The 24,242-nt window shown below is 45.0% G+C and overlaps 1 protein-coding gene across 1 annotated transcript in view; it reads right to left on the bottom strand.

The window, feature by feature from the left end:
• Positions 1-21,622, bottom strand: part of LOC105704429 (cysteine-rich motor neuron 1 protein) — a 51,142-nt gene extending 29,520 nt beyond the window's left edge. The window contains exons 1-3 of the mRNA XM_012433644.1: positions 21,513-21,622; positions 17,649-17,839; positions 7,893-8,035 (exon numbers count right to left, since the gene is read on the bottom strand). Coding sequence (XP_012289067.1) covers positions 7,893-8,035; positions 17,649-17,794 — 289 coding nt within the window. The 5' untranslated portion in view covers positions 17,795-17,839; positions 21,513-21,622. The remainder of the gene's footprint in view (positions 1-7,892; positions 8,036-17,648; positions 17,840-21,512) is intronic.
• Between the last annotated feature and the right edge of the window lie 2,620 nt (positions 21,623-24,242).

Genomic DNA, 24,242 nt, shown 5'->3' with positions numbered 1-24,242 from the left:
CTTACTTATATATTTTATAATTCATCATTGAAACGTCAAATTTATAATTTTGCTCCAACCCTATGTGCCAAAAGTGTATGAATTTTATGAATACGTTTAGCAGGGTGTACCTCGATGAAAAGTTAACCCTATTGAATGCTTCCGTACGATGGATGTACTTAAGAAATTGTTGAACCCTCCCTTGGCAACACCCCCAGGAGATAGTGGCTTACATTTCGGCAATTTCCGAACACGCAGCCCCCCTTCGATGTAAATATCGCAGAGCTAATCTCATCGTCCCGGCCCATACGAAACGCGGTATTTCATGAATACTGAACAGCCGGACTTCGGCGTCGAGGAAAGCAGCAACAGAACTGCGAGAACTCAAATGTAGTTAGATTAGAGAGGGGATGTTCGCTCTACGTGGGCCTTCCTCGAAAGTCGCGCACCCGGGTCTAACAATCGCGGTGCATCTCGCGGTACGCGACCGGAATTCCTCGAGGACTTCCGAAATAGGCACTTTAATATCGAAATCGGTGACAAAGCCCTAACCGAATCCGTCCAACTGGCCATACGTCGGCCCGGTGCTCGGAGCAATTTAACTATTGATAGTACACGTGGTTTATCGACCGTGGGTGAATTACACGCATTCCCCTAAGCGTGCCACCGCGAGGGGTTCATCTAATCACGCGATAACACCACCGCACGCGATTCGTAATGCCAATCCGTGCATCCCGTTAATCGGAAACGAGCGGTATGAGAATTTGCCCGAACCCCGTCGTTTATCCCATTTCCAAGGGGGCGAAGCTCCTCCATTATGACAATTTGCCGAAAACGCGACATGCCGCGATGCAAATATTCCTCGACTAATTTCATTCGTTTCCCCGCGTATTAAGGTGATATGAAAGGCGCTGAGAAATTTCATCGACGTCGATAAAATAAAATTCATCTGTACCCTTCTTGGTGGTAACGTTATTTGATGGTGTGTCTTCAAAATTCTATTTTCAGATTTTTCAAATTTGAACTTTTACGCCATTTCAGTGGGTACGAAGCTCCTCCATTGGAGCAATTTCTCAAAACGTGACGATGCAAATATCCCCCGACTAATTTCATTCGTTTCCCCGCGTATTAAGGTGATATGAAAGGTGCCGAGAGATTTCATCGACGTCGATAAAATAAAATTCATCTGTACATGCCGCGATGCAAATATTCCTCGACTAATTTCATTCGTTTCCCCGCGTATTAAGGTGATATGAATGGCGCCGAGAAATTTCATCGACATCGATAAAATAAAATTCATCTGTACCCTTCTTGGTGGTAACGTCATTTGATGGTCTGTCTTCCAAAATTTTATTTTCAGTTTTTTCAAGTTTGAACCTTTACACCATTTCAGTGGGTACAAAGCTCCTCCATCGGAGCAATTTCTGAAAACGTGACGATGCAAATATCCCCCGACTAATTTCATTCGTTTTGCCGCGTATTAAGGTGATATGAAAGGCGCCGAGAAATTTCATCGACGTCGATAAAATAAAATTCATCTGTACCCTTTTTGGTGGTAACGTCATTTGATGGTCTGTCTTCCAAAATTTTATTTTCAGTTTTTTCAAGTTTGAACCTTTACACCATTTCAGTAGGTACGAAGCTCCTCCATTGGAGCAATTTCTCAAAACGTGACGATGCAAATATCCCCCGACTAATTTCATTCGTTTCGCCGCGTATTAAGGTGATATGAAAGGCGCCGAGAAATTTCATCGACGTCGATAAAATAAAATTCATATATACCCTTTTTGGTGGTAACGTCATTTGGTGGTGTGTCTTCCAAAATTCTAATTTCAGATTTTTCAAATTTGAACCTTTACGCCATTTCAAAGGAAACGAAGCTCCTCCATCGGAGTAATTTCTGAAAACGTGACGAACCGCCTAAATACCTCCGAGGTAATTTCATTCGTAAGGAATTATAATTAATCGTACCGACAATAGGAGAGTAATTAATCCAAACGTGGTTATTCGTAATTAGACTGCACGTATGAGCCTTCCTGGGAAATGACAACGTATGTTTAACAGATCTACCTCGAATTACGCGGCAGGAGTTACCGAATGCCTTCCGGTTTTGATAAGGGATATGTGTCATAAGTGGGATGCCGAATTCTTTCCGGTGTTTAAAAGATCGCGCCAGTCCGCGGAATAATCCGGTCACCGATAGTGCGTGCGGTTTATGATTCATGAGCTAATTGCACGCATTCCCCGAAGCGCGGCCGCGCGGGGCTCATTTAATCATACAATAATAGTACTGTATGCCATTCGTTATGCTGATTCGCGTAAGTTATATCCGAATGACGCGATATTCAGCGTTTCCCTGTCGCCCGGAGCTACTGACCCGTGAAGATTAAGGTGAAGCGAAACACGTCGAGGAACTTGATCGACGTCGATAAAGAAGATTTTTATAAATATATACGCTGCCGACGTTCATTTTTATATTGACAGCTGTGTCGAATTATATTGGGTATTGCACCAAATGGCGTTTTTATATCAATAATATAATTGTTTTGATGTCAATAATTATAAAGGAATCGAAATAAAACTCCAGAAATCCTCTGTATTCATGCTTTCTGGGGACCTAATTGACTGCAGAGGGACCCCCTGCAGTGTAATTTGTAATTTCCAGGTCAAATCAATTTTCTCTCCGAGACCTCGAATTCCCATCGTTTTAGCATAGAAGCGCATAAGACACTTTTTTTGTCTTTATCCTATTCAAATTCAAGTTTATCGATTACCAGAGTGTTCTAAATTGTCGTCAAATTGTCCTGACCCTTTCGTTTCTCATATCAGAGCCTTCAATAATTGTATATTAATCGAAATATGAGAGCTTGACGCCATTTTGGTTCTGGTCTGGGCTAAGTTGAAAAATTTGCATGAAACATCCAAATTTTGAATGTGTCGGGACAATTCTTAGATGATCACGAGTCATGTGTCAAAGTTTCGGACAGTCTGGTCAAATACCCTTAGAAAAAAAAAGTGTTTTATTCGAATCGACTGATTTGAGGGGGGTTTCACTTCATCTTAATGCTTTGCCGGTGCCGCGCAACTCCGTAGGAAGAAAAGAGAGCCAGGCTCTCAAGATCTTTGCACGAGACCGTGGTATTCCGTTTAATGGGTCATTCCGTGTGTGTCAAGTGGCCTTTGCAGAGAAAAAAAAAGAACGCGAGCGGGCCGTTCTCCCTCGATTACATCGCTATTGATACGTTCTCGGAATGAGCACTGGAATTTTTCACTTCTTTCGTATTTTCCCGCGCAAAGAATCCCATAGCTAAGTGCGTGACGTTGACGCGTTGATTTCTGTAATCGATACCGTCTACCGGCTTGGTTTGCAGGCAAATGCATTCGGAATGAGTGTACATGCCAGTGATAAGCCGGAGATAGGACGACTCGGGCAGAAAATTGGCCTTGAAATTCAGCGACTGGAAAGGAATCCGGCGGTTCGTGCAAAAGAAAGAAATTCCGTTGAAAAATGTCACGTTGTAATAAACTCGGTGAAATCGGAGAAAACGGCGCATTTTTGTCAACCACTTCCTTACGAGAAATTGAGTACAACGGGTATCAGCTGCGTAATTGATTATTAGAAATTAATATTATTTAAAAACGAGGCCATATACCTGCTATCTTCGCGGTACCGTTGACAGTGGTAAATGGAACGAAAATTAATACCACCATTAGCGGCAATCTTTAACGAAATGACCTCTCATTATTTCCTTTATCGGTGTTCCTGATTTTGTTGATCTATCGAAATTCAAAATGACCGGGAAATTTCGCCGAGGAGGTATTCCGATGCACTTTTTATTGTTGCATTCTCGTAATCCGATAGCGAATAAAGTGCCTCTGATATTTCGATCTTGAAGATATCCCCGGGATAGATCGAAGCTACGAGGAAATGTTGACAATCCATTACTGGAATAGTAAATAAAAAATAGAATTCGAGGCATTCATGAATCGCGTTCGGTCATGACGGATCGCGAATGTTTAACACGGCGGATGCGAGTCCTCTCGGCCCGATCTTCCGGCATCGATTTAATTCACAACAAGCATCGAGTCGGCGAATAATGTATACCATGCAAATCCTTCGGATTGCTTTCATCGATGTTCGCGCTCGTTATGGGCCCATTGAATTTCTAATGAATTAAGGTCATCCCAATGAGGGGATGATTCTCCCCGTCCGAGAACGTACGAATGTGCATCGGCTCGTTTCTTTTGCGCGCTGGCCATTACCCGAACGATGTTTAATACATATCCGGATTTACATATCGTTGCATATTTATGTCCCGGAAACGATCCTTCAAAATTGGATTAAAATAATCCGAGCGAACTCGTCCCGTCCGGCACTCGGGGGAGACAATTTGGATGTATGCAACATGCTGCCACGGTCGATTTGAAAAATCATTAGGCGGCCATCGATTATTCATGCCACTCGGACGAGCATCGATAAATGACCTCCCTAAATCGCAGAACGACGTCCTCTTCCTCGAGACGAAGGAAACGTCTTCTCGTGCAGAACCGCTCGCCGTAAATTAACCGGGAAAAGAAACAAAGGAATTCCTGCAGTAAAATGGAATTACAGATTGAGTCGACGATACGGTAAAGCCGCTTTTACGACCCTTTGAAACGGCTTAACGTGGCGTGCGTGCGACTGGAATAAAGCCTTCCACAAAATGTCACGCAAAACGCCGCTGACCGGATAAGGAACGCGCGCCGTCTTTCGTATCCGTCTGCGGAAATTTCTCCGATAACTCACGATGCGTCGGTCAAATAGCACCGACGCCAAGCCGTCTCTAAACTTGACCGACGGTTAAATAAAAAAAAAAATAGTAAACCGGGATCAACCCGACGCCGCGCGCGCCATCTTCGGGGCCGTCAAAAGGACCGCCGACAATATTGCATTACCCAAATATCGCCGAGCAAACGTTTACCGAGAATCTAGTTAAACCTCCGTGGCCTTATCGAGACGCCGTGCATATTTGCGGTGCAATATTTGCCGCGCCGTCGTTCCGCCGCGGCTCGGACTTTATTGTCCCGCGCGAGCTTCCCCGAGAAAACGGGGTAGTAAAATAAGCCGAAGAAAAAGCGTCATTGAAGCTGCACCTACCTTGAAGAGAGGCGGTACCTCCTTCGCCTTTCTTCGCGCATTTTTCCTATTTTTTTTCCCCCCGCTTTTACGACTCGGAAGCGTACGGAGTCATCGACGCGCCGGAAGTTCATCTTTTCCTCGTTTACTTCGAACGCCTCCTTCGGCGAATCCCGGTGGAGGAATAAGCCTGCCACCGCTAACCTTATCCGCCTTAAGTATTCAAAATGCAAACACGCCGTGCCGTTGTAAAGGGATCAATCTTCCTGGGGGAGGGTGCGCGGGTGCACTTGTGCTCGCACTTGCAGCGGGCCGCACCGCGTGGTGTAATGCGATTCGGACTGACATAAATTACCGAGGACCGCAGGGGTAGGTTCGCGTTCAAAGCGGCTTATCTATTCCGCTTTAACGGGCCCGGTGTAAAATAATTTTACGCCGAGCTCGCATGCCGGGGAATATTTCCATTCCGCCATCGCCTTGGCCGAGGCTTAACGTTCATTTAAACCGCTAGCCGGTATATCGACTCGACACTGACGTCTACCGACGTTTACCCGTCGAGCTTTATTGCGTTACAGCCTCCATTTCCGCCCGTTCGTTCGGGTGGGACCGCCCTTCGGGTGGAGGGAGTGCCGCTCCCGAGCGAGCGATCAGCTGATTCCCCGATGCGATAGGGAGAGACTAATTTGACTTCCGAGGATATCCCCCGGTGGAAAATGGGATTGATGCAGTACTCGAACAATGGAATTAGGCACGGGGGATGTCGAGCGCGTTTTAAAGAAAATAGGAATTAAGGGCGATGAGAATCATTTCAGGGGAAGTTGTGTCCTAGATGATCATGCAACACCAACCAGGGTGGAATTTTGGCTGACTTTGCTGGCAACGCGGCTGGATATCCCCCGGTGGAAAATGGGATTGATGCAGTACGCGAACAATGGAATTAGGTACGGGGGATGTCGAGCGCGCTTTTAAAGAAAATAGGAATTAAGGGCGATGAGAATCATTTCAGAGGAAGTTGTGTCCTAGATGATCACGCGACACCAACCAGGGTGGAATTTTGGGTGACTTTGCTAGCAACGCGGCTGAAACGACTTCCGAGGATATCCCCCGGTGGAAAATGGGATTGATGCAGTACGCGAACAATGGAATTAGGTACGGGGGATGTCGAGCGCGCTTTTAGAAAAAATAGGAATTAAGGGCGATGAGAATCATTTCAGAGGAAGTTGTGTCCTAGATGATCACGCGACACCAACCAGGGTGGAATTTTGGGTGACTTTGCTAGCAACGCGGCTGAAACGACTTCCGAGGATATCCCCCGGTGGAAAATGGGATTGATGCAGTACTCGAACAATGGAATTAGGTACGGGGGATGTCGAGCGCGCTTTTAGAAAAAATAGGAATTAAGGGCGATGAGAATCATTTCAGGGGAAGTTGTGTCCTAGATGATCACGCGACACCAAACAGGGTGGAACTTTGGGTGACTTTGCTGGCAACGCGGCTGAAACTATTGTGCCACAAACCCGGTGTTCTGTTGGGCGTGCGCGCGAACGTGCAGCATAAGTGCATTATGTTTACCAATTGTGTCGCGGTCCGAGCACAAACCAATCATAGATGCATTCCCGCTGCAAATTGGTGCGTCAATTTAACATCGATCTACGGCGAGGGTAGTTTTCGAGCTGGAAGCGGGGGAAATAGGAACGTTATTCTGCAGAATGTGCGTAACGATTCCTGCAGAGACGCTTAGGGTCTAGGTCAGGTTTGTTCGTTTTGCCTACACTTTCTACACTTTTAGGAAAAGTGTACCCTTTGGCGTTCGTTTTGACGGAAGAGACGCAGACGTTGCTGTTCGTTTTGCGAGGGCATCTACCCCGAGTTCTCTCTACACTTTCTACCCTCGATCCCGAGCGAGGGCAAGATGTTATTAAAGTGTAGGCCGTGAATTCGGCGGTAAATTTAAAAATTGAAAATACCAACAAACAGGAAAATACAAAGTTTGTCCCAGGATCTCAACGTAATATAAATAGAAATAATGATCAATACATTTTCTTGGTGTATTGAACGATTTAGCGTTTTAACTTTGTACGTAATCTTTGAGAAAATTGTAGAATCATTATTTCTTACAAATTGTGTATTGATTTGCAATTTATTTATTTACAATTATTATGGATTACTGCGTAACTGCGGTTGGAATGAAGTAAATTATGAATTTTCGAATGGCAACAAAACCGCATCATCCCTCTGAATCGGCCATCTTGTACTTTCTTGAGCTTTCTGACGTTCGGGACGTCGACGAAAGTGTATCTACCCTTCTGCACCTTTCAAGAGAAGTGTAGTACCCTCGTTACCCTAGAGGGGGTAGAAAGTGCAGACACCGCGAGCAAACCTATCGTTTCGTGCCCATTGATAACGGCAGCCTCCACGTGGTAGCGTAAAAGCATTCGCGAAGGACCCCAGCGTTCGGAAAGTCGTTAAATTGGAGGAAGGCGAAGTTCGTCGCGAAGCGTTCCTCGGAGGTTGCCGTAAATTGCGAATATTTTCCCGGCGAAAGGAAAGGACGCGCCACTTAGGAGGGACGAGACTTTTTCGCGCGGTACAATCTGTTAGGCGGGGAGGGAATTTCCTTCGGGGGCCCTTTTGTGTCCCTGGAGTGCCGAAAACCCTCGCAATTTTCACGGCCCATTTCCCTCCGTGCCGACCTATTACTTGCTCGATACAATCTCGACTCGAACGGCTTCGACTCCGAAGACGACCCCGAAGAAGTTCCCTCGGAGGTCCCAAAGAAAACCAAAGTCGGACTTACTCGTGCAGATGCCCTCGTCGACTTCTCGCGCGTGGTCCAGCAGGTTCTTAATGACGCACTGGAGACCGACGGCGCAGCTTCCGGAGAACCCGAAGAGGCCCCCGCAAGGCTCGCCCTCGACCCTCGCGCACACCTTGCAGCACCTGCAGGGGCAGAAAAAGGGACATCCGTTGAAAACTATCCCCCGAAGTCGGGACCACCCCGTTTCGGGCGGGGCTCTCCCCTTCTCGGCAGTGATTTACGAGTCCTACCGGTTGCGCGCGACGCCACGCCGCGTTAATTGGAAGCGAAGCGCCGCAGCATCACCCAAGCCGGGATCATTTTACGATACCCTTAAACCCGCGGTCCGAGGTTGCGATATAGAGCTAGTGCGGCGTAAATCATTCTTCCCCGACCGGGTAATTCGCGAAACACCCCCCGAAGTGGGTCGCGGCGATCGCGGTTTGATCCTCCGGAGTCCATCCTCGACAAATTGCTTCATTCCTGGGCAACGATTGATCCGCCACCCCTTTGCGTCGATTTCTTCCGACCGGAGCGGGACGAATATTGGTTTCATTTTAAGGCGGTCGTACCGTGTGATAGGTCAAACAAAAATTGAAAAATATTTTATTTCATAAGTTGCTTCTATAATATGTCTAGAATACGTAGAATAAAGGATTTATCAATATTCGAAGTCGGTGGGTACAGACGTGGAACGGAGCACGTATGCGGAAAGAGGGGTGGAGCACCGGAGTATTCTTATATTTTTGCTTGAAAAAAATCTGAGTGACTGTATAAATGTTAATAAATATATTGTAAAACTTCCAAGTCACTACTTTGCTGAGATGACATATAGAACCCTTCAGTTCGTATAATTCTCAACGTAGACTGTAAAAGGCTTCAACACAAATATAAATGTCGGTATTGGGACTCGCCAGCTTATGTTCCCACTTGAGTATTCAAAACGGCATTACCCCCAAAAAGAGAATAGATCAATTTTGCTATATAGACGTCGATTAAATTCCTTAGCGCCTCTCATATCCTCTTAATCGATACGACTCTCCCCTTATAGGGGAAGTAAGAGTCGCGGGAGATAATGATATCACGATCAATGAATCGAAGTACCGCGGAAGGACGGATTCGGGAAGAGCTGCGATATCCTTAAATGGGTCTTCCATGTTTTCGGCCGAGCAGAGACATGTCTTCCTTCGGGATTGGAGGATCCCACGAGACGTCTCGCGATACTTCCGCATGGACCGTTTTAACTCGTCGCGTTTCAATATCCGGAATAAGACCTTTTTTTCGTGGAATAAAACCCCCTCGGCCGGCTTCTCTCCCCAGGAAGCGTTTCCATCGCGCGTAATCCCGATTCCCTCCTCCCTGGGTATCGGCGGAGGCGAGATTTATTTCCCCGTTCCCTAATTCAAATGCCACGTCCCGGGTAGCCCGACAGCCGCGATGCATGCTAAACATTTTCCCGATAAATTCGCGATACGATGGCGGAAGACGTTACCGCGGCCATATTCCTTCGCGGCCGTTATCTCGGAAGGGTTCTCGAAGAAGGTTGGCCCAAGGCGAAGGAAACTTCGATATAATTTAAATTGTCTCCCCGAAAGGGGTGCGGAAAAGGAGTTCCCTCCGTCAAAGTCTCCCTGCCTGGGAAAACGCGTCCTACGTAGGGCAGAAGTGCCGGACTAACCCTCGGAATAAATTATACACCGCGTCCGGGCGTACCGGGCGAATCGTCGGTACCGAGGGACTTTGAATTACGGAAAAGTGGCCATTAGACGGTTTTACGCTCGGCATCCCTGCCAAATTAACGTTAACTAACGATCTCGGGCGTGAAACGTGCACGCAAGTACGCAATATATGCACCGATCATTAAAATGCAGCTTCTTCCATAAAGTGTCCTGTACCCAACAAAATTCGTCAAAGGTGTTATAATCATTTTTATTATTATTAGCGTTTGGAAGGGTGTCGTTCTTATCATTCATTCAACGCCGAACAATAAAGGCACGACTTAGATCGAGTTCCATTTCGTATCCGACTCCAGGCAGATTTCTCTAAAAAAATGCCTTGTATTAAGAATCGCGGGAGAATTTCGCGCCAAATACATATACAAGCGCATATTGAAAGCCTTACAGCACAATATTGCCGCAACGCGCTTATCAGGTTATTATCTGCGAAATATAACCTGCCGCGTCAAACCGAACACAATATATTTTGTCCTAAATTGCTCGATATAATTTAAGCTTTAGCATTTACGTCAAATTTTTTGTCACGTTTATGATATGTACAAAATTCGTCAAAGGTGTTATAATACTTTTTATTATTATTAGCGTTTGGAAGGGCGTCGTTCTTATCATTCATTCAACGCCGAACAATAAAGGCACGACTTAGATCGAGTTCCATTTCGTATCCGACTCCAGGCAGATTTCTCTAAAAAAAATGCCTTGTATTAAGAATCGCGGGAGAATTTCGCGCCAAATACATATACAAGCGCATACTGAAAGCCTTACAGCACAATATTGCCACAACGCGCTTATCAGGTTATTATCTGCGAAATATAACCTGCCGCGTCAAACCGAACACGATGTATTTTGTCCTAAATTCCTCGATATAATTTAAGCTTTAACGTTTACGTCAAATTTTTTGTCACGTTTATGATATGTACAAAATTCGTCAAAGGTGTTATAATCATTTTTATTATTATTGGCATTTGGAAGGGCGTCGTACTTATCATTCATTCAACGCCGAACAATAAAGGCACGACTTAGATCGAGTTCCATTTCGTATCCGACTCCAGGCAGATTTCTCTAAAAAAATGCCTTGTATTAAGAATCGCGGGAGAATTTCGCGCGAAATACATATACAAGCGCATACTGAAAGCCTTACAGCACAATATTGCCACAACGCGCTTATCAGGTTATTATCTGCGAAATATAACCTGCCGCGTCAAACCGAACACGATATATTTTGTCCTAAATTGCTGGATATAATTTAAGCTTCAATGTGTTACGTCAATTTTTTTCTCGCGTCTATGATATGTACAGAATTTATTATTTCACGTAATACCGAGACATGCAACGTTAGATCTTTCACTTCTCGTGGATGTATTAAAAATCCTCAACGCTATAGTTATCAGTTATTATTAGTGTTTGTAAGTACGCCGGTCTTATCATTCATTCGACTACGAGCGATAAAGGCACGACTCCATTTGACTTTCATTTCCCTTCTGACTCCAAGCGAGAGCCTTTCTTCCTCCCCTGGTCCTCGGCTTCTGTGACACCCCTTCGGGACTCCCCTTCGGCTCTCGAAATTCAGTGAAAAGGTTTCCACTCGCGGGTCCTCCACCTCTCGTAGGTGGAGTTCGCGCGTCGATTGCGCTCGACGGTTTTTCCCGAATGCGTGGAGGCGCATTGCGTGTCCCTTGCCGCGAGGAGAAAGGGGAACCGGTGCCCGCCTTGCGAGGCGGGCGAGCTTTTTTATGTAACGCAATTATACGAGTTACGTAGCCGCCTCTCGTCGCGTAAACAGGACCGGTCTCCGGTGGTCTGAATTCGAATGAGATGCGCCGCAGAAAAGAGGCGTCGCGGCGTCGCACCGCGCGGCGAAAATAAAAGCGCGGGTTTATTTCGCTCGCGGGAGAGCGGAGTTGCGAGGGAACTCTTGGGAGCCTCCTCCCCCCCCGAGACAGGAATTCGAGAATTCGAGAATTTAAGAACCCGGGGATGCATTCCCAGAGCCGCCTCGGGGGTAACGCGCCGAGAGAGCGGAACTGGCAGCTTGCCGAGCGAAAACGGACGGCACGAAGACGTGCGCCACGCCGAATGAAACTAAGACGAGAAGTCGTGCAAATTTATTAGCACCCTGGAATAACTGGTAAGGGGCCGGGGCGATGATTTCTGCAAAATTTATACCGAAAGATACCTAACTTATTCACCGAGTGTGATAAAAAAAGACTCTAAGGTGATATGAAAGAGTCAACCTAGATGTATCTGAGACGTCAAATCGTTGGGGAAAGTATTCAACAAATTGAGGGTACCGATTCGTTTCAGATTTTACAAGGGGAATATGGAGGCCCTAATGTAGGTCCTGAAACTCACGAAATGTCATTTTTCGTCAGAAATTTATTTATTTATCGTGGACTTGAACCAACATGGCTTGGTCCGGGCACGTTTTCGATGTTTTACGCTTCTTGAAGGCTTAGAATCGAAAATTATGAGTTTCAGAACCTGGCTTGAACAATTTAGAATATCGTAAAAATGGAACATTACAGAGACAGAGAATGTGATTTTATACTTATTGTTAGTGGATTAACCCGAGTTAAATAAGGCCTCCGAATGTACGCGTGGATTGAGGTGTGTGAACACTAATTGTTAGTATTTTGATTCCGAGGAGTTATCAAAATGTTAATGGAAAATAAATTACTTATTTTGTATTTGCCCTCGGTATCGCACCGAATACCAGGTGACGTAAGTTATAGCGTTCATTTGCGCGTTCTCACAAGGGGAACGAGTGACGTCCCCTTTGCAGGGTAAAAATGAAATTTTCCACGACCGCCTTCCGAATCATTTTTCTTCGTGACAGGGCCACTAACTCGCCTCCACTCCTCCCTTGTCCCGTGAATATTTTATTAGAGAATAAAATGACAATGACGCACCTTTATGGTATCAGAAACGAGATCCCGAGACAGGCGGCTTCCGGGTCAAGAAACGAACTAATTATCGGCTTTAAGTCGTTATTTATTTTAATATTTTACTGCTTAAGACGGGTCCAAATACGCCCCCAACATCCCCTAAAACATGTTCCTTTCCCCTTAAATTCATCCTAACCTTCACAGTATGAAAAATGATTCTTTCCTCCCTTGAATGCAAACCAGCCGATCACGAAATCACCCAAAAGTTCAATTAAAAACGGTACAGTTAGGCACTAATAAATTCCGCTGATTTAATTAAATCGTACTTTAATCAAGTAAATGGTTTAATTACGGAATTCTAGTGAAACGGTCTAGTTAGAACTGCGCCCTTAAGTAATTTAGCTCGTTCAAATGCAGGACCATAATTTGATTCTACGAGATAAAATGGCCCTTCATTGAAACTGCGTGCGAATTACGTTTAATCGACAAGGCGACTTGAGTTGGAATTTTGTTACTTCTTCGCGTTTATCTTAATTTTCTATTCTCGTTATATACTCTTTGAACACGTGTCCTTAAGAGCGCGTATTTTTTACACTTTACTTAATTAAGAGCAATGTGCACTGGCGCATTCTACGTACACGTTGGACGCAGCTTCAATTGGTGTTCATAGGGAACATCTTGTTCTCCCCTACATAAATTTACGCTGCCGTTGCTATCTCATTGCTGGCCGTCGACGGTTTACGCTCCGCAGTTCCAACAAGATCGCACCGACGCTCCAGTCGTGGGAAAAATATGGAAATTCGGTGAGAAACAACATCCTCGTAACCGCGCTCCGATCTTTACGTAAAACTCGAACAAAACGGCGAATCCCCTTGTTATCGGGCGTTGTAAAAATTTACGAGTAAACCGCGGTACCAGGGTCGCGGCCCATATTTCTACGTCGGTTCTTATCAGGATGAATACTTTGACGACTGGGACTTTATTGAATTTTAGCGGCGCCGCCAGCTTGCAACGAGGTCCTCCCAGCCACCGTCTAATTTGACCAGAAAATGTCAGAGAGGGCGACTAAGATTCTCATTTCATCGCACTTTCCCACAAATTTATGCCGGAGATGGTGCGCGCTTTATATCGCACCTCGCCGGTTTGTGCTTGAAATTTCAGCGAGAACACCTCGACAAGGTAAACTTTATTGAATCTCGAGTGGCCTCGCGGAAAGAATGAAATCTTTGGCAAAGTAGCCTCCTCCACCGGGGACCATCTCGGAACCCAATTTCGCCGTTTTGAGGCAAGCGCCTCGAATACATCCGACAGCTTCTTCGCCGCATCTCGAGGCGGCGAAAAAATTGAGCTTACGAGAAATCCGGAAGTCGCAAACGGCCACGCGGAAAGCGAACGATCATCCTTCCGGTCGTCCTTTCGCCTCGCGCGGTTTTAATCGCGCCACATTTTGTAGGGGGTTAAAAAAAAGACGTGGAAAATTAAGGGAGTTTCGCGGCCCGTAAACTCGCGTCCCCGAGGCTTCAAAAGCCAAATGCGGGAATTAAATTGTAACACTGCCCTGGGAAAAGGGCCTTTTACGCAATATTCTCCTTCGCGGTGTTCTTTTGTGCCTCCCTCGAGGGTCGGCGAAAAGTAGGCGTACTCGCTAGCCCGGGAAATAATGCGATTATGTAATGCAGCGTCTTAAAAAACTCGCGGAATAACAGATCCACTCCCTCCCCCGGTCGTTTCATAAACCGTGTAAACTTCCCTCCAAAAATGAAAAGAAAACCCGCCTAGAAGTCGAGGGAAATTATTGTTGCGCAACGGTTTACCCGTAACGTATCAACGCGTCGATAGAAATTTCCCTGAAAAAATATTTATCGAAGGAACGTTCTTCATCCCCGGAGGAAAAGCTTTACAATTAAGTGCCCAGTTCGGTGATCAAATATCCCGTAGACAACGAATGTTTACCCGGGTTGGAGTTTACTTCAATCAAGATCCATGTTTTCAGGGAAACCATTCGTTCCCTGGGAGTAAAAACATACACGTGGCCTGCTGTTCAAATAATACACTGTTTGTTCAATGCTTATCTTGTTCCCTACCCAGGGAAAATCTTTTCCTGGAAAATCCGTTCCCGTGGAATATATGCATCCGCGGTATTAATTCGAATCGTCGAATATCAGCGATGTTCATAATCCTTGATTAATTTATATAGTAATCTTAGACTTTAGAGATTATCGTATCGATTTTTTTTTACTCAATTCGCGCTTCCATCGAGCCGGAAAAATGGGGAACTCGTAAAACTCGACGACTTACTGTAAAGTGACATCGGATTACGCGTCTAATTACCGAAACAACCTGCTAAAGCAAAAGCAACGTGCAAATTAGCGCGGTCGATTCGCCCCGCGCAATAACGCACGGCGCAATTGCGGGCACCGCGATTGTCTTAACACAGTTCCGCGAGCAATTGTTCTGGAAATCGATAGAAAATCAACCGACAGGATGCACGCGATGGGCAAATATGAACACGGACATGTCTAAATGTAGCGATAGGTGAACATTTGCTACGCAAACATAAAGCCTGCCGACATCTCGATAACCGCGACGATTTTTGCTCCAAATCCATTATGTACTCCAAATTGCCACAAATTGTTAGACCTAATTTACACATAAAAGATATGGTTGTCTTAACACAGTTCCGCGGGAAACTGTTTTGAAAATCGATAGAAAATCAACCGACACGATGCACACGATGGGCGAATATGAACACGGACATGTCTAAATGTAGCGATGGGTGAACATTTGCTACGCAAATATAAAGCCTGCCGACATCTCGATAACCGCGACGATTTTCGCTCCAAATCCATTATGTACTCCAAATTGCCACAAATTGTTAGACCTTATTTACACATAAAAGAAATGATTGTCTTAACACAGTTCCGCGGGCAACTGTTCTGGAAATCGATAGAAAATCAACCGACAGGATGCATGCAATGGGAAAATATGAACACGGACATGTCTAAATGTAGCGATGGGTGAACATTTGCTACGCAAACATAAAGCCTGCCGACATCTCGATAACCGCGACGATTTTTTCTCCAAATCCATTATGTACTCTAAATTGCCACAAATTGTTAGACCTTATTTACGCATAAAAGAAATAATCGAATACATGGAAGCTCCACAAGCTTCAGCTTCATTTACTTTAGAATTAGTGGATTAACTCTGGGTACTGTAGTAGTAATAGTACCTACTACTTTCTCGATTGTCGCAAGGAGCTCTGGCTGATAACACGTAATTATGAAATTGAACTAAACATATTGGGATTTACCGATTTACAAGTATATTTTGTAACAAATTCTTCTTTCTGCCCACGTTTTTAGCGAATATTGTTGTGCATTGTTCTTTGGCCCGTACGGCGACCGCAATGTTCATCAGAGAAGACTTGGTCAAAAAAGAAAAACGCTCAATTACCACGACGAAAGTTTCCCCCGCGAATGTTTCCATGCGATGGATAGATTTTTATTTGATAAGAGTAAACTTTTCATGAATGAAGCAAATTTGTATTGAATCTGATTATTATATACCGGCTGACTTTGACTCGATTAACTAGCGGCTACACCGCTCCTGCAACGGACGCTTCAGAATGGAAGCAGGTCTCGATTGTTGGGTCGAAACTTTTATTACAGTATCGCTCATAAATCCCGCCTTATTATAAAAGTTTGTTAATTGCCGCATCGACGTTCATTTCGCCGCGAGTGCTTTGTTGCGCTCTTAATAATGAGCGAAATTGCGTATAAGTAATTGCTATACACCCGTGCTTCCTGTTGCGTCCTGGTATGGGAATAAATAATTATTAAACGAAGACGTCTGACGAGAAACGGGAAACGGAAGCAGAGACAGATTAGGAAGGATTTCCAGAGATCGGAGTGGAATAATAACTGAGGTGAAAGATTAAAATTTGATGACGGACGGATTTGACCCCTCGTGTCTCCGGAATTAAAGAAATTTCGACAGACGTTAATACCTCAATTCGTCCAATGTCGAAATTAGAGTAATTCCGAAATAGAAGGTGAAGTGATCAAGTCAATAGGTTGTCGTATCATTTTCGATTAGCTCGAGGTCTCGACGGAGTCTCGTCAGGGTCTCGTCAGGGTCTCGTCAGGGTCTCGTCAGGGTCTCGTCAGGGTCTCGTCAGGAGTGGGCAGTAGGAGAGAATTTCCGTCAAGGCAGAAGTTTCTATAAAACGTTCGCCTAAGGGTTTCCATTCTTTGAACGTGTCAGCACTTCAGAAACCTAAAATTGGACCTCGTTCTAACAGAAGTCAGAATATCGCGTCCTAGATCCTAGGAAAATCTTCTAATCTGCTTTCGAATCAAATGGAGACGGATAACATTGCGCCCTGCATATTGAAATATCCTAGCATATATATAACATAATACATATACGTTCGTAAATCTCTCGAAGTGAAAACTTAAAGCCAGAAAGAAATTGAAATTCATTTTTCGGATGAAACTTTTGAGATCGCGCTGTACAGTGTATAAAAACTTGGGGTGACGGAAACAACCATTTGCGATTGTAACCAAATTGTAGAAAGTTTTCTAATCGCTGCGACGACGTTTTCAGACCCTTGTATACATAACGAGCTTACATTAACACGCGAGAGTAACCACATATGATCGCACTCCATATATCTTTCCCTTGTACTCCAAGTGTCCTAATTACCCCTATATGCGCTTTCGTCGGAGCGACATGACAACCCTTTATCCGCCCGTCTCTCTCATATTCAGCAATTTTCCTCTCTCCCTTGCCTTCCATTTCTTCCATTTTTCAAGTAGGTAATATGTCCGGCATGCAAATATTAGTTTCCTTTTTTACCGAGGTCTCCAGCGACCCAAACCTCATTTGCATCGTGTCAATGACAGTATCTTATCCTACCTGTGTCATGACATCCCTCACCAATACTTAAAATCAACGTAAAATTTATTCCTCGTCCACAATTAAACGAGACTCAACGCAACGATGAATTTCTCTGTGATGAATTTCGGTGGCAGTAAAATTTCGAAATTGAATAGAAAATGCAGAGAGAGGATTGCGGATCTAATAACGGCCTCAAAATTAAGTGGAACTGGCGGGATTGCTCGGAAAATACGTACTTGCAGGGATCCCAGGTGAGTCCTCCGGGGCAGTCCTCCTCGGTGAGGAAATCACATTCCAGGGGCGCACACACGCACGACAAAGCCCTCGCCACCGCGACCGAAAGTACCACGATTCCTCCCAACAGAATCAGGGGGACTCTCATTTTCAATCTTGTTAAGCAGCCGCAGTTGCCTCTTCTATCCTACTTCTACCTTAGAAATCGGAGACGCGGCATGAGTTTCGGAAAAGCCACTTTTTACCTCGATTTCGGGGAGACTTCGTCCAGAGGGCCACTATTTCTACCAAAGGTGTCAAAAGACACCTTTGAAAATTTTAACTTGAAATTATTTCTAAAGTTTAATAATTTTTTCTCAATTAATGTTTCGAGTTTTCGTATAATAATTGTTAAATTTATTTAGCGGTATCATTTTCCTCCAGCTCATCGAAACCTTTTGGTCGAAATAGGTATAGACAAAATCGTGAAGAAGAAACGTGTATATTAACGTAATGTTTCAAACTTCATTTTAACGTATAATAAACGATTATGAACGATTATTTTACGTACATGGACTATGCTCAAACGACATTCATGTTACACTACTGAAACGATAGTTTAATAAACGTAAAATAAACGTTATACCAACTTCGAATTTGTCATTAAAAGGCGGGAAGTAGAAAGTGTAAAACGAGTTTTTTTTGCAAAACACTTTACACGGTTACAGCCAAAGGTTTTACACTATTTCTCAACGTGTATTTCACCATCTTGTGTTTACATGGATTCCACGTAAATATTACGGTTCAGTCGATGATATAACGAAACAAACCGCGTATTCATTAATAACAAAATATTCCCCGGCACTGCTTATCACCTCTTTTCACCCCCCCCGACAATTTTATTTAACCATGGAATTTTTTCTAAAAAGAAAAAAAATAAATTCACGGCAAAATAACTATCCAGGAACTTATGGAAGGACCCAATACAGATCGGGACAGGTATGACACTCGGTCGTGACGCAATTACCCAAAAAATACACGGTCGAAAATTAAAAGTGACCTCGATATCTCAACCGTTGATCTTCCGTTGTATTTTTTGTTCATTCCCTGACGAAATCAGGCCGTCGAATCTGGCCTGTACTTTCCGCACAGAGCCATTCTGCAGCGGGTACTTTCTATCTATTACCGGCACGGACGTAACATGTGCTCCGATCGCAATCGCTCGCGTCATAGCCGCGAGTGATCGATGGCTGCCGCCAAAGGAAATAATTCGCGAAATAAGGGAGGATAATGATCGTAGGATCGATCCGCGTCCCGTTGGGCAGTACTCGGTCCGGAAAGTCGAGGTACAACGTTGACGAAGCGCCAAGGCTGTTTCGAGGCATTAATCTTTATTTGCGGCCGTCACCCTTCGTCCCGGAAATCATTTCTCACGGGCCTCCCCACGACTTCCCCCGGCCCCGAACTTCCGAAGCTTCGAACTTCCCCGACTGATCTCGAATTCCAAAAGTTCGCTTTCGCATCGCTGAATCGAACCGTACCTTTCATTGCGGTAGGATGGTATCAGCGGCGCATGCAGTGCATGGCATACGGTAATGCACACGTTACGTACGTGTCCAGGTATGCCCTCATTGGATACCTATATACTTACAGGAGCATTACGAAATTACGTGGAAACCACTGTACCGGGAGATAGAGATATTCATGCGCAGATTCTGACGCGGAAATGATACCCCACGCGATATTGGAATACGTATCAAAATATGATGAGATAAGCCCTACCCTTGCAATCGTATTAATTGTAACCCTGTCTTGTTCTCTGGAATTCTTTGGAATATCCAGGGTGGTGGGCTCGTATCGGATCGGACTGGTATTGTTTTTAACATCTGGATTAAATTTTATAATGCTGATAAACACGGCCGTGGGAGCGTTAGATGTATGGACCCATCAATCATGGAGTGCGCTCGTCGGATGATATTATCGCACGGTGGACTCGCGGTACGACAAATGATCGAAACGCTGATTGATCTCAAAAATGTTGCCGGCTTAAAAGCTCCTGTTGCAGCAGTGATAAAAGGGGTAAACATGATGGAGCCGTCACGATCCGACGAAAACCATCGAATACATCACCTCGCGATCTCTGTACTCGTATTCAAAGCCCGACTCTGGTGGAGGGCAGGAACTTTTGTCTACCAGATGGATTACCGTCGCCAAATTTTCGGAAAACACGATCCTTGGAATGATTTCCATTTCAAGTACTGCAGTTTAACGAGAGTGGTCGTGCCGTCTAAAGAAATGAGAATTCCCTGGATTGTTCCTATCTTTGAAGAAGAAATAGTTTCGGGGATGCGCTGCATTAATTATTATGAGTATTGCGTCGTGATTTTGAGGGAGAAGAATTAGGAATGGTCTTGAAGTCGCGAGGAGTTTGTACGTCGTCACTTTTATTCTTTCCCGTTCTAACAACCGTCGTAAAATTCGTTCCACGGATTGACGTTGTACGATGGACACAACTTAGGCGAACTGTTTCCAACCTCTCACAGAAGTAACGCCCCGATTACTTCCGACACGTTATCATGCATCAACGAGATGAAATAAGAGAGTTCCTAAAAAGAGAATCCGCACTACTCCGCGCCAAAGTAGCGGCTTCACCAGGAGGCATGATAACCGGAGCACATGTTCCGGTAAAAGCAGTGCTTAAAAAAGCTTTTTAGCCCTCAAAGCGTCCAAAACATTAACTTAATCTATGCAGCGCATCCATTCCTCCAAAACGTGAACAAATGAAGAACCAACGTTTCCTTTCTATCGGATAAATACAATCTGCGGATTGATCTTTCTTATGATTACGCTCAGCGTTTAATTTTCATAAGCGATTTGCGTCACTCGTGTTCGACTCAAAATTGAAATTTCGAGAGCAGTTCGTTTCAAAAATCGCGCTTTATAAAGACCTATCCCACTTTTAGTTAATTCTACGTGAGGTCGGACGAATCGGTTGGGAAGCCCCGCGAAAAAGGGGTTGTACCACCGACACGTGTTATCTCACGCGTGACCTTAGTCACGCCTCATATCTCAATTCTAGAGCAGCACGCGTTAAAAATCGCGTTATAAAGCGACCTTTTTCTTCTTTGGAGAAATCCCCCCGAAGTCGCGATGTGTCAACTGCCGGATACCGGAAAAAGGAAATTCTCATGCAGGGGATGTACCACCGTTTAATCTCGGATGTGATATCTCGTCACATCTTCTGTCACACGTCAAGTATAACCGTTAAAACTCGTTGTATAAAATGACCAATGCCGTTAATACCGAATGTTTCAAGAAATCGCGCAAATCATCAATCGTCAAGTTCCGGAAAGAAGGAATAGTCTTTTAGAAGATGCTACACCGTGTCATCTCGCGGGTGATATCACATCGCGTCCCGTATCTCATATTAAATGTAAACATTAAAAATCCCCCTATGAAATGACCTATTCCACTTTTACCGAATTCTCCTCAAAATTGCGCAAATCACTAACTGTCAAGTCCGGCACAAAAAAAAGAAATAGGAATCTTTCAAGACATCTCGCGGGTGATATCATATCACGCCTCGTTCGGCATTTCAAGAGCATACGTTGAAAATCTCTGTACGAAAGGCCCTATCCCATTGTCAGTATTCTCGCGCGATGTCGACTGTCGAGTCCCACGAGGTAAGGATAATCTTTCAAGGGACGTTCCACCGAGTAACCTTATCACGTATCAAATCACGTCCCGAGAGCAGTCCGCGTGAAAGAAAATAGACGTATCCCATTTATAGCGAAGTCTCCCCGAAGTCGCGCGAAGCGTCGGCTGGCAAAGCCCGCGAGGAAAGGACGCTTTTCCGGGGGATGTACCACCGGCATGTCTTATCTCACGTGTGTTATCTCATATCACGTCCGGAGCCCACGCATCGCGCCGCTCGGAGATACGGTCGGAGGGCAGAAGGCTGCGGGTGAACGAGTTAACGCGAGGCGCACGGTTTCCAGGGCGAACATGCACTGGACGGCCCCGATGGGGAAGCGCCGCGACGAGCGGCGTCGCGACGCTCGCCTGGCCCGCGTCGGCGCCCTAGCGACACCCGCGACACCAGTTTTCTGCCCGACGTCCTTTCCGTGCCACTCGCTCGTAAGGAGCGGCCCTGCACCGTGCATCCGCCGTCGATCCCGATATGGAAATATCGCCGATCGTGTAATCGATTTATCGCCCGTCATTTCCTATTCCTCGCGGTTATCGGTTCGCCTAATTGTATCCATTTGCCTGCCACTAATCGTAACGAGCTCGGCAAGGGCGAACATTTTTTGTTAATCATTAATTGCATACCGATGAGTATTACCGACGCGATCCAAAATCCGTCTCGGGACCGAAGACGACGCCAATCGCTATCATTTCCTTGGGCTATTTTAAGCGCACTTACGTTATGATCCTGCAATAACAGAAGAAATATGCACGGACTCACCGCGTGCATCGCGCTGCCCGGTGCGGTAAAAAGTTGATCTTCGACCTGGAATTAATACCGACCCTCCAGAATCAGCATAATTGCCGCCGGTTGTGCGCAATCGCTCGCGGTTTTCCCAGGAGGAAAGACCGGGGCTGATTGTTGCATCTCGAGCTTAATCATTTTTCACGAGTCTTCTACAAAATCTGGATAATTGAAATGTTCATTATCGATAAATTCTTGAGTCCAATTTCTATATCAATCCTTTAACGTACTTAAAATTGAATTTCTTCTCCTCTACAAAGTGTACAACTTGCCCCACAGAGCGGGGCAAATTCTTAAACGTACGTAATTATGTTAAATGCATGCATGATGCTATAGAAAACAACAAAGGAGAAAGAAAGGTAATTAAAACCCGTGATTTATTTAGATTTTCGGATAAGACCGTAGATTTACAAGTAACACCACTCCGTGATCGCACCTTGAAAAAATTCAGTTTGTCCACGGTAAAATATAAAAAGCGACGTATCAGACATTCTCTCGAAGCATTCTTAACCAAACTATGAGTGATGGACGTCTGTCGAACGAGCCACGTGGCGTGTCGAGGTGGACGCGCTGCACCTAGCGGAGGCTTTTGATAACCCACTGTAACGTCTTACCCCTTGTAACGACTATTCCCAATCTCCTTTATCCTGGAGAAAATACTTATTAAATCAACAAAAGCAGGTTTTCGCAGCAGCGAGCAGTCCAAATCTTACCCCTGAGAAGCGTCCGGTAAACGAGAAGATGTTCTTCGACTCGAAGGCGGATATCTCCCCGGCTACGAAGACGACGTGTCCAGCCATCAAGGGTGGGACGACACAATCCGCGCGAGCAATACCAATTTCTCACGGTAATCCGGAAACGGTCGCCGGCAGGATCGACAATATCTAAGGATTTACCCGGTGCAGCCCCGAGCGCTGCGCGAGGACGCGCTATCATAGTACACCCCACGGAGTGATTAAGCCCCGAGAAGCTCGACGTGGAGCTTCGCCAACCTGCCCGAAGGCTCGCCCACGGGGGCGAGTCCTTCCTTTCGAATGCGAAAAAGCTCGGCCGGGAATTTGCCGGCGCATTGTACGTCCAGGACACCTCGGCAGCCAGGGGTGCGGCACGTTCTCCAGGTTAGATTAGGTCAGGACGCGTTAGGCCGGGCACCCCTGATAAGGGGCCGGCCGCCATGGTCACGTTTCACGGCGGTGCACCCATTTCACGACGAAACTGCTCTAACTGGAAGCTCCGACGTTATTTCACGCGTGTCATGTATGAAATGCGCGTCACGTATTCGACGTTTGATTGCCGATGGATTGTTATCGGTACTCTTCCCCGATATCGAATATTAACTCGACGGAAATTATTCATGGCTATTCCTCGCTCGATGGACGAAATGCACGGATATGCTTTCTTCTTCACCACCTCAACTTCTGCGATTACTTCCACACGATTCATTTTATTTCTCCATTTCCCTTATCTCTCTCGTTATGTCTCGTGTTTCTCTAATCAGTCCCGTTGCGTCGTAATATCGAACCATTTTCTTCATAACTTTTTTCCCGTTTTTTATGTTCGTGGCAGGAAATACATTTGCATTTTTGGCAAATGATAGCAATGACGTTTAAGTTTCACTCCTACTATTGTAATAATTGTGTTAATGAGAAAAGTGTTTGCAATTGTAACAAACGTTCGGTCGGTTGCGCCAACATTCGAGTTAGAATCCTTAATCAAGGATTACTTAACGCGTGATTGGGATTACTCGCCCGAATTCGGGTGATTACCTAACAGTAATCTTCGGTTAGCTTAATCTTTCTCGGTGGAACACGAATTTCACTAATCCGAGAATAGCTAATCCTAGTTAAGGAAGTTCACGCGAATTACAGTTGGTGCAACCGACCTGTAGAAATGTAACCCTAGGAGAGCTTGCTTTAAAAGAATTGCTTGCAAAATTAGCAAATAAATCTGTGGCAGTAATCAAAAGCAATTGTTGTTACTACTCAGTCAAATAAACGATATACAACTTATTATTGTTAGTAAAAAATATTGCCACCATGAATATAATTTGTTATATGACGTTTATTAAGCATAACGAAATATTCCAATAAATTTAATCCGCATATTCCCTATCACGTCAGAATAT

This window comes from Orussus abietinus, unplaced genomic scaffold (assembly GCF_000612105.2).
Source record: "Orussus abietinus isolate OABI.00-Male unplaced genomic scaffold, Oabi_2.0 scaffold6, whole genome shotgun sequence".
In the NCBI taxonomy this organism is placed as follows: Eukaryota; Metazoa; Arthropoda; class Insecta; order Hymenoptera; family Orussidae; genus Orussus; species Orussus abietinus.
Note: the sequence above shows the minus strand (reverse complement) of the source record. Positions and strands in the feature narration are given on the sequence as shown.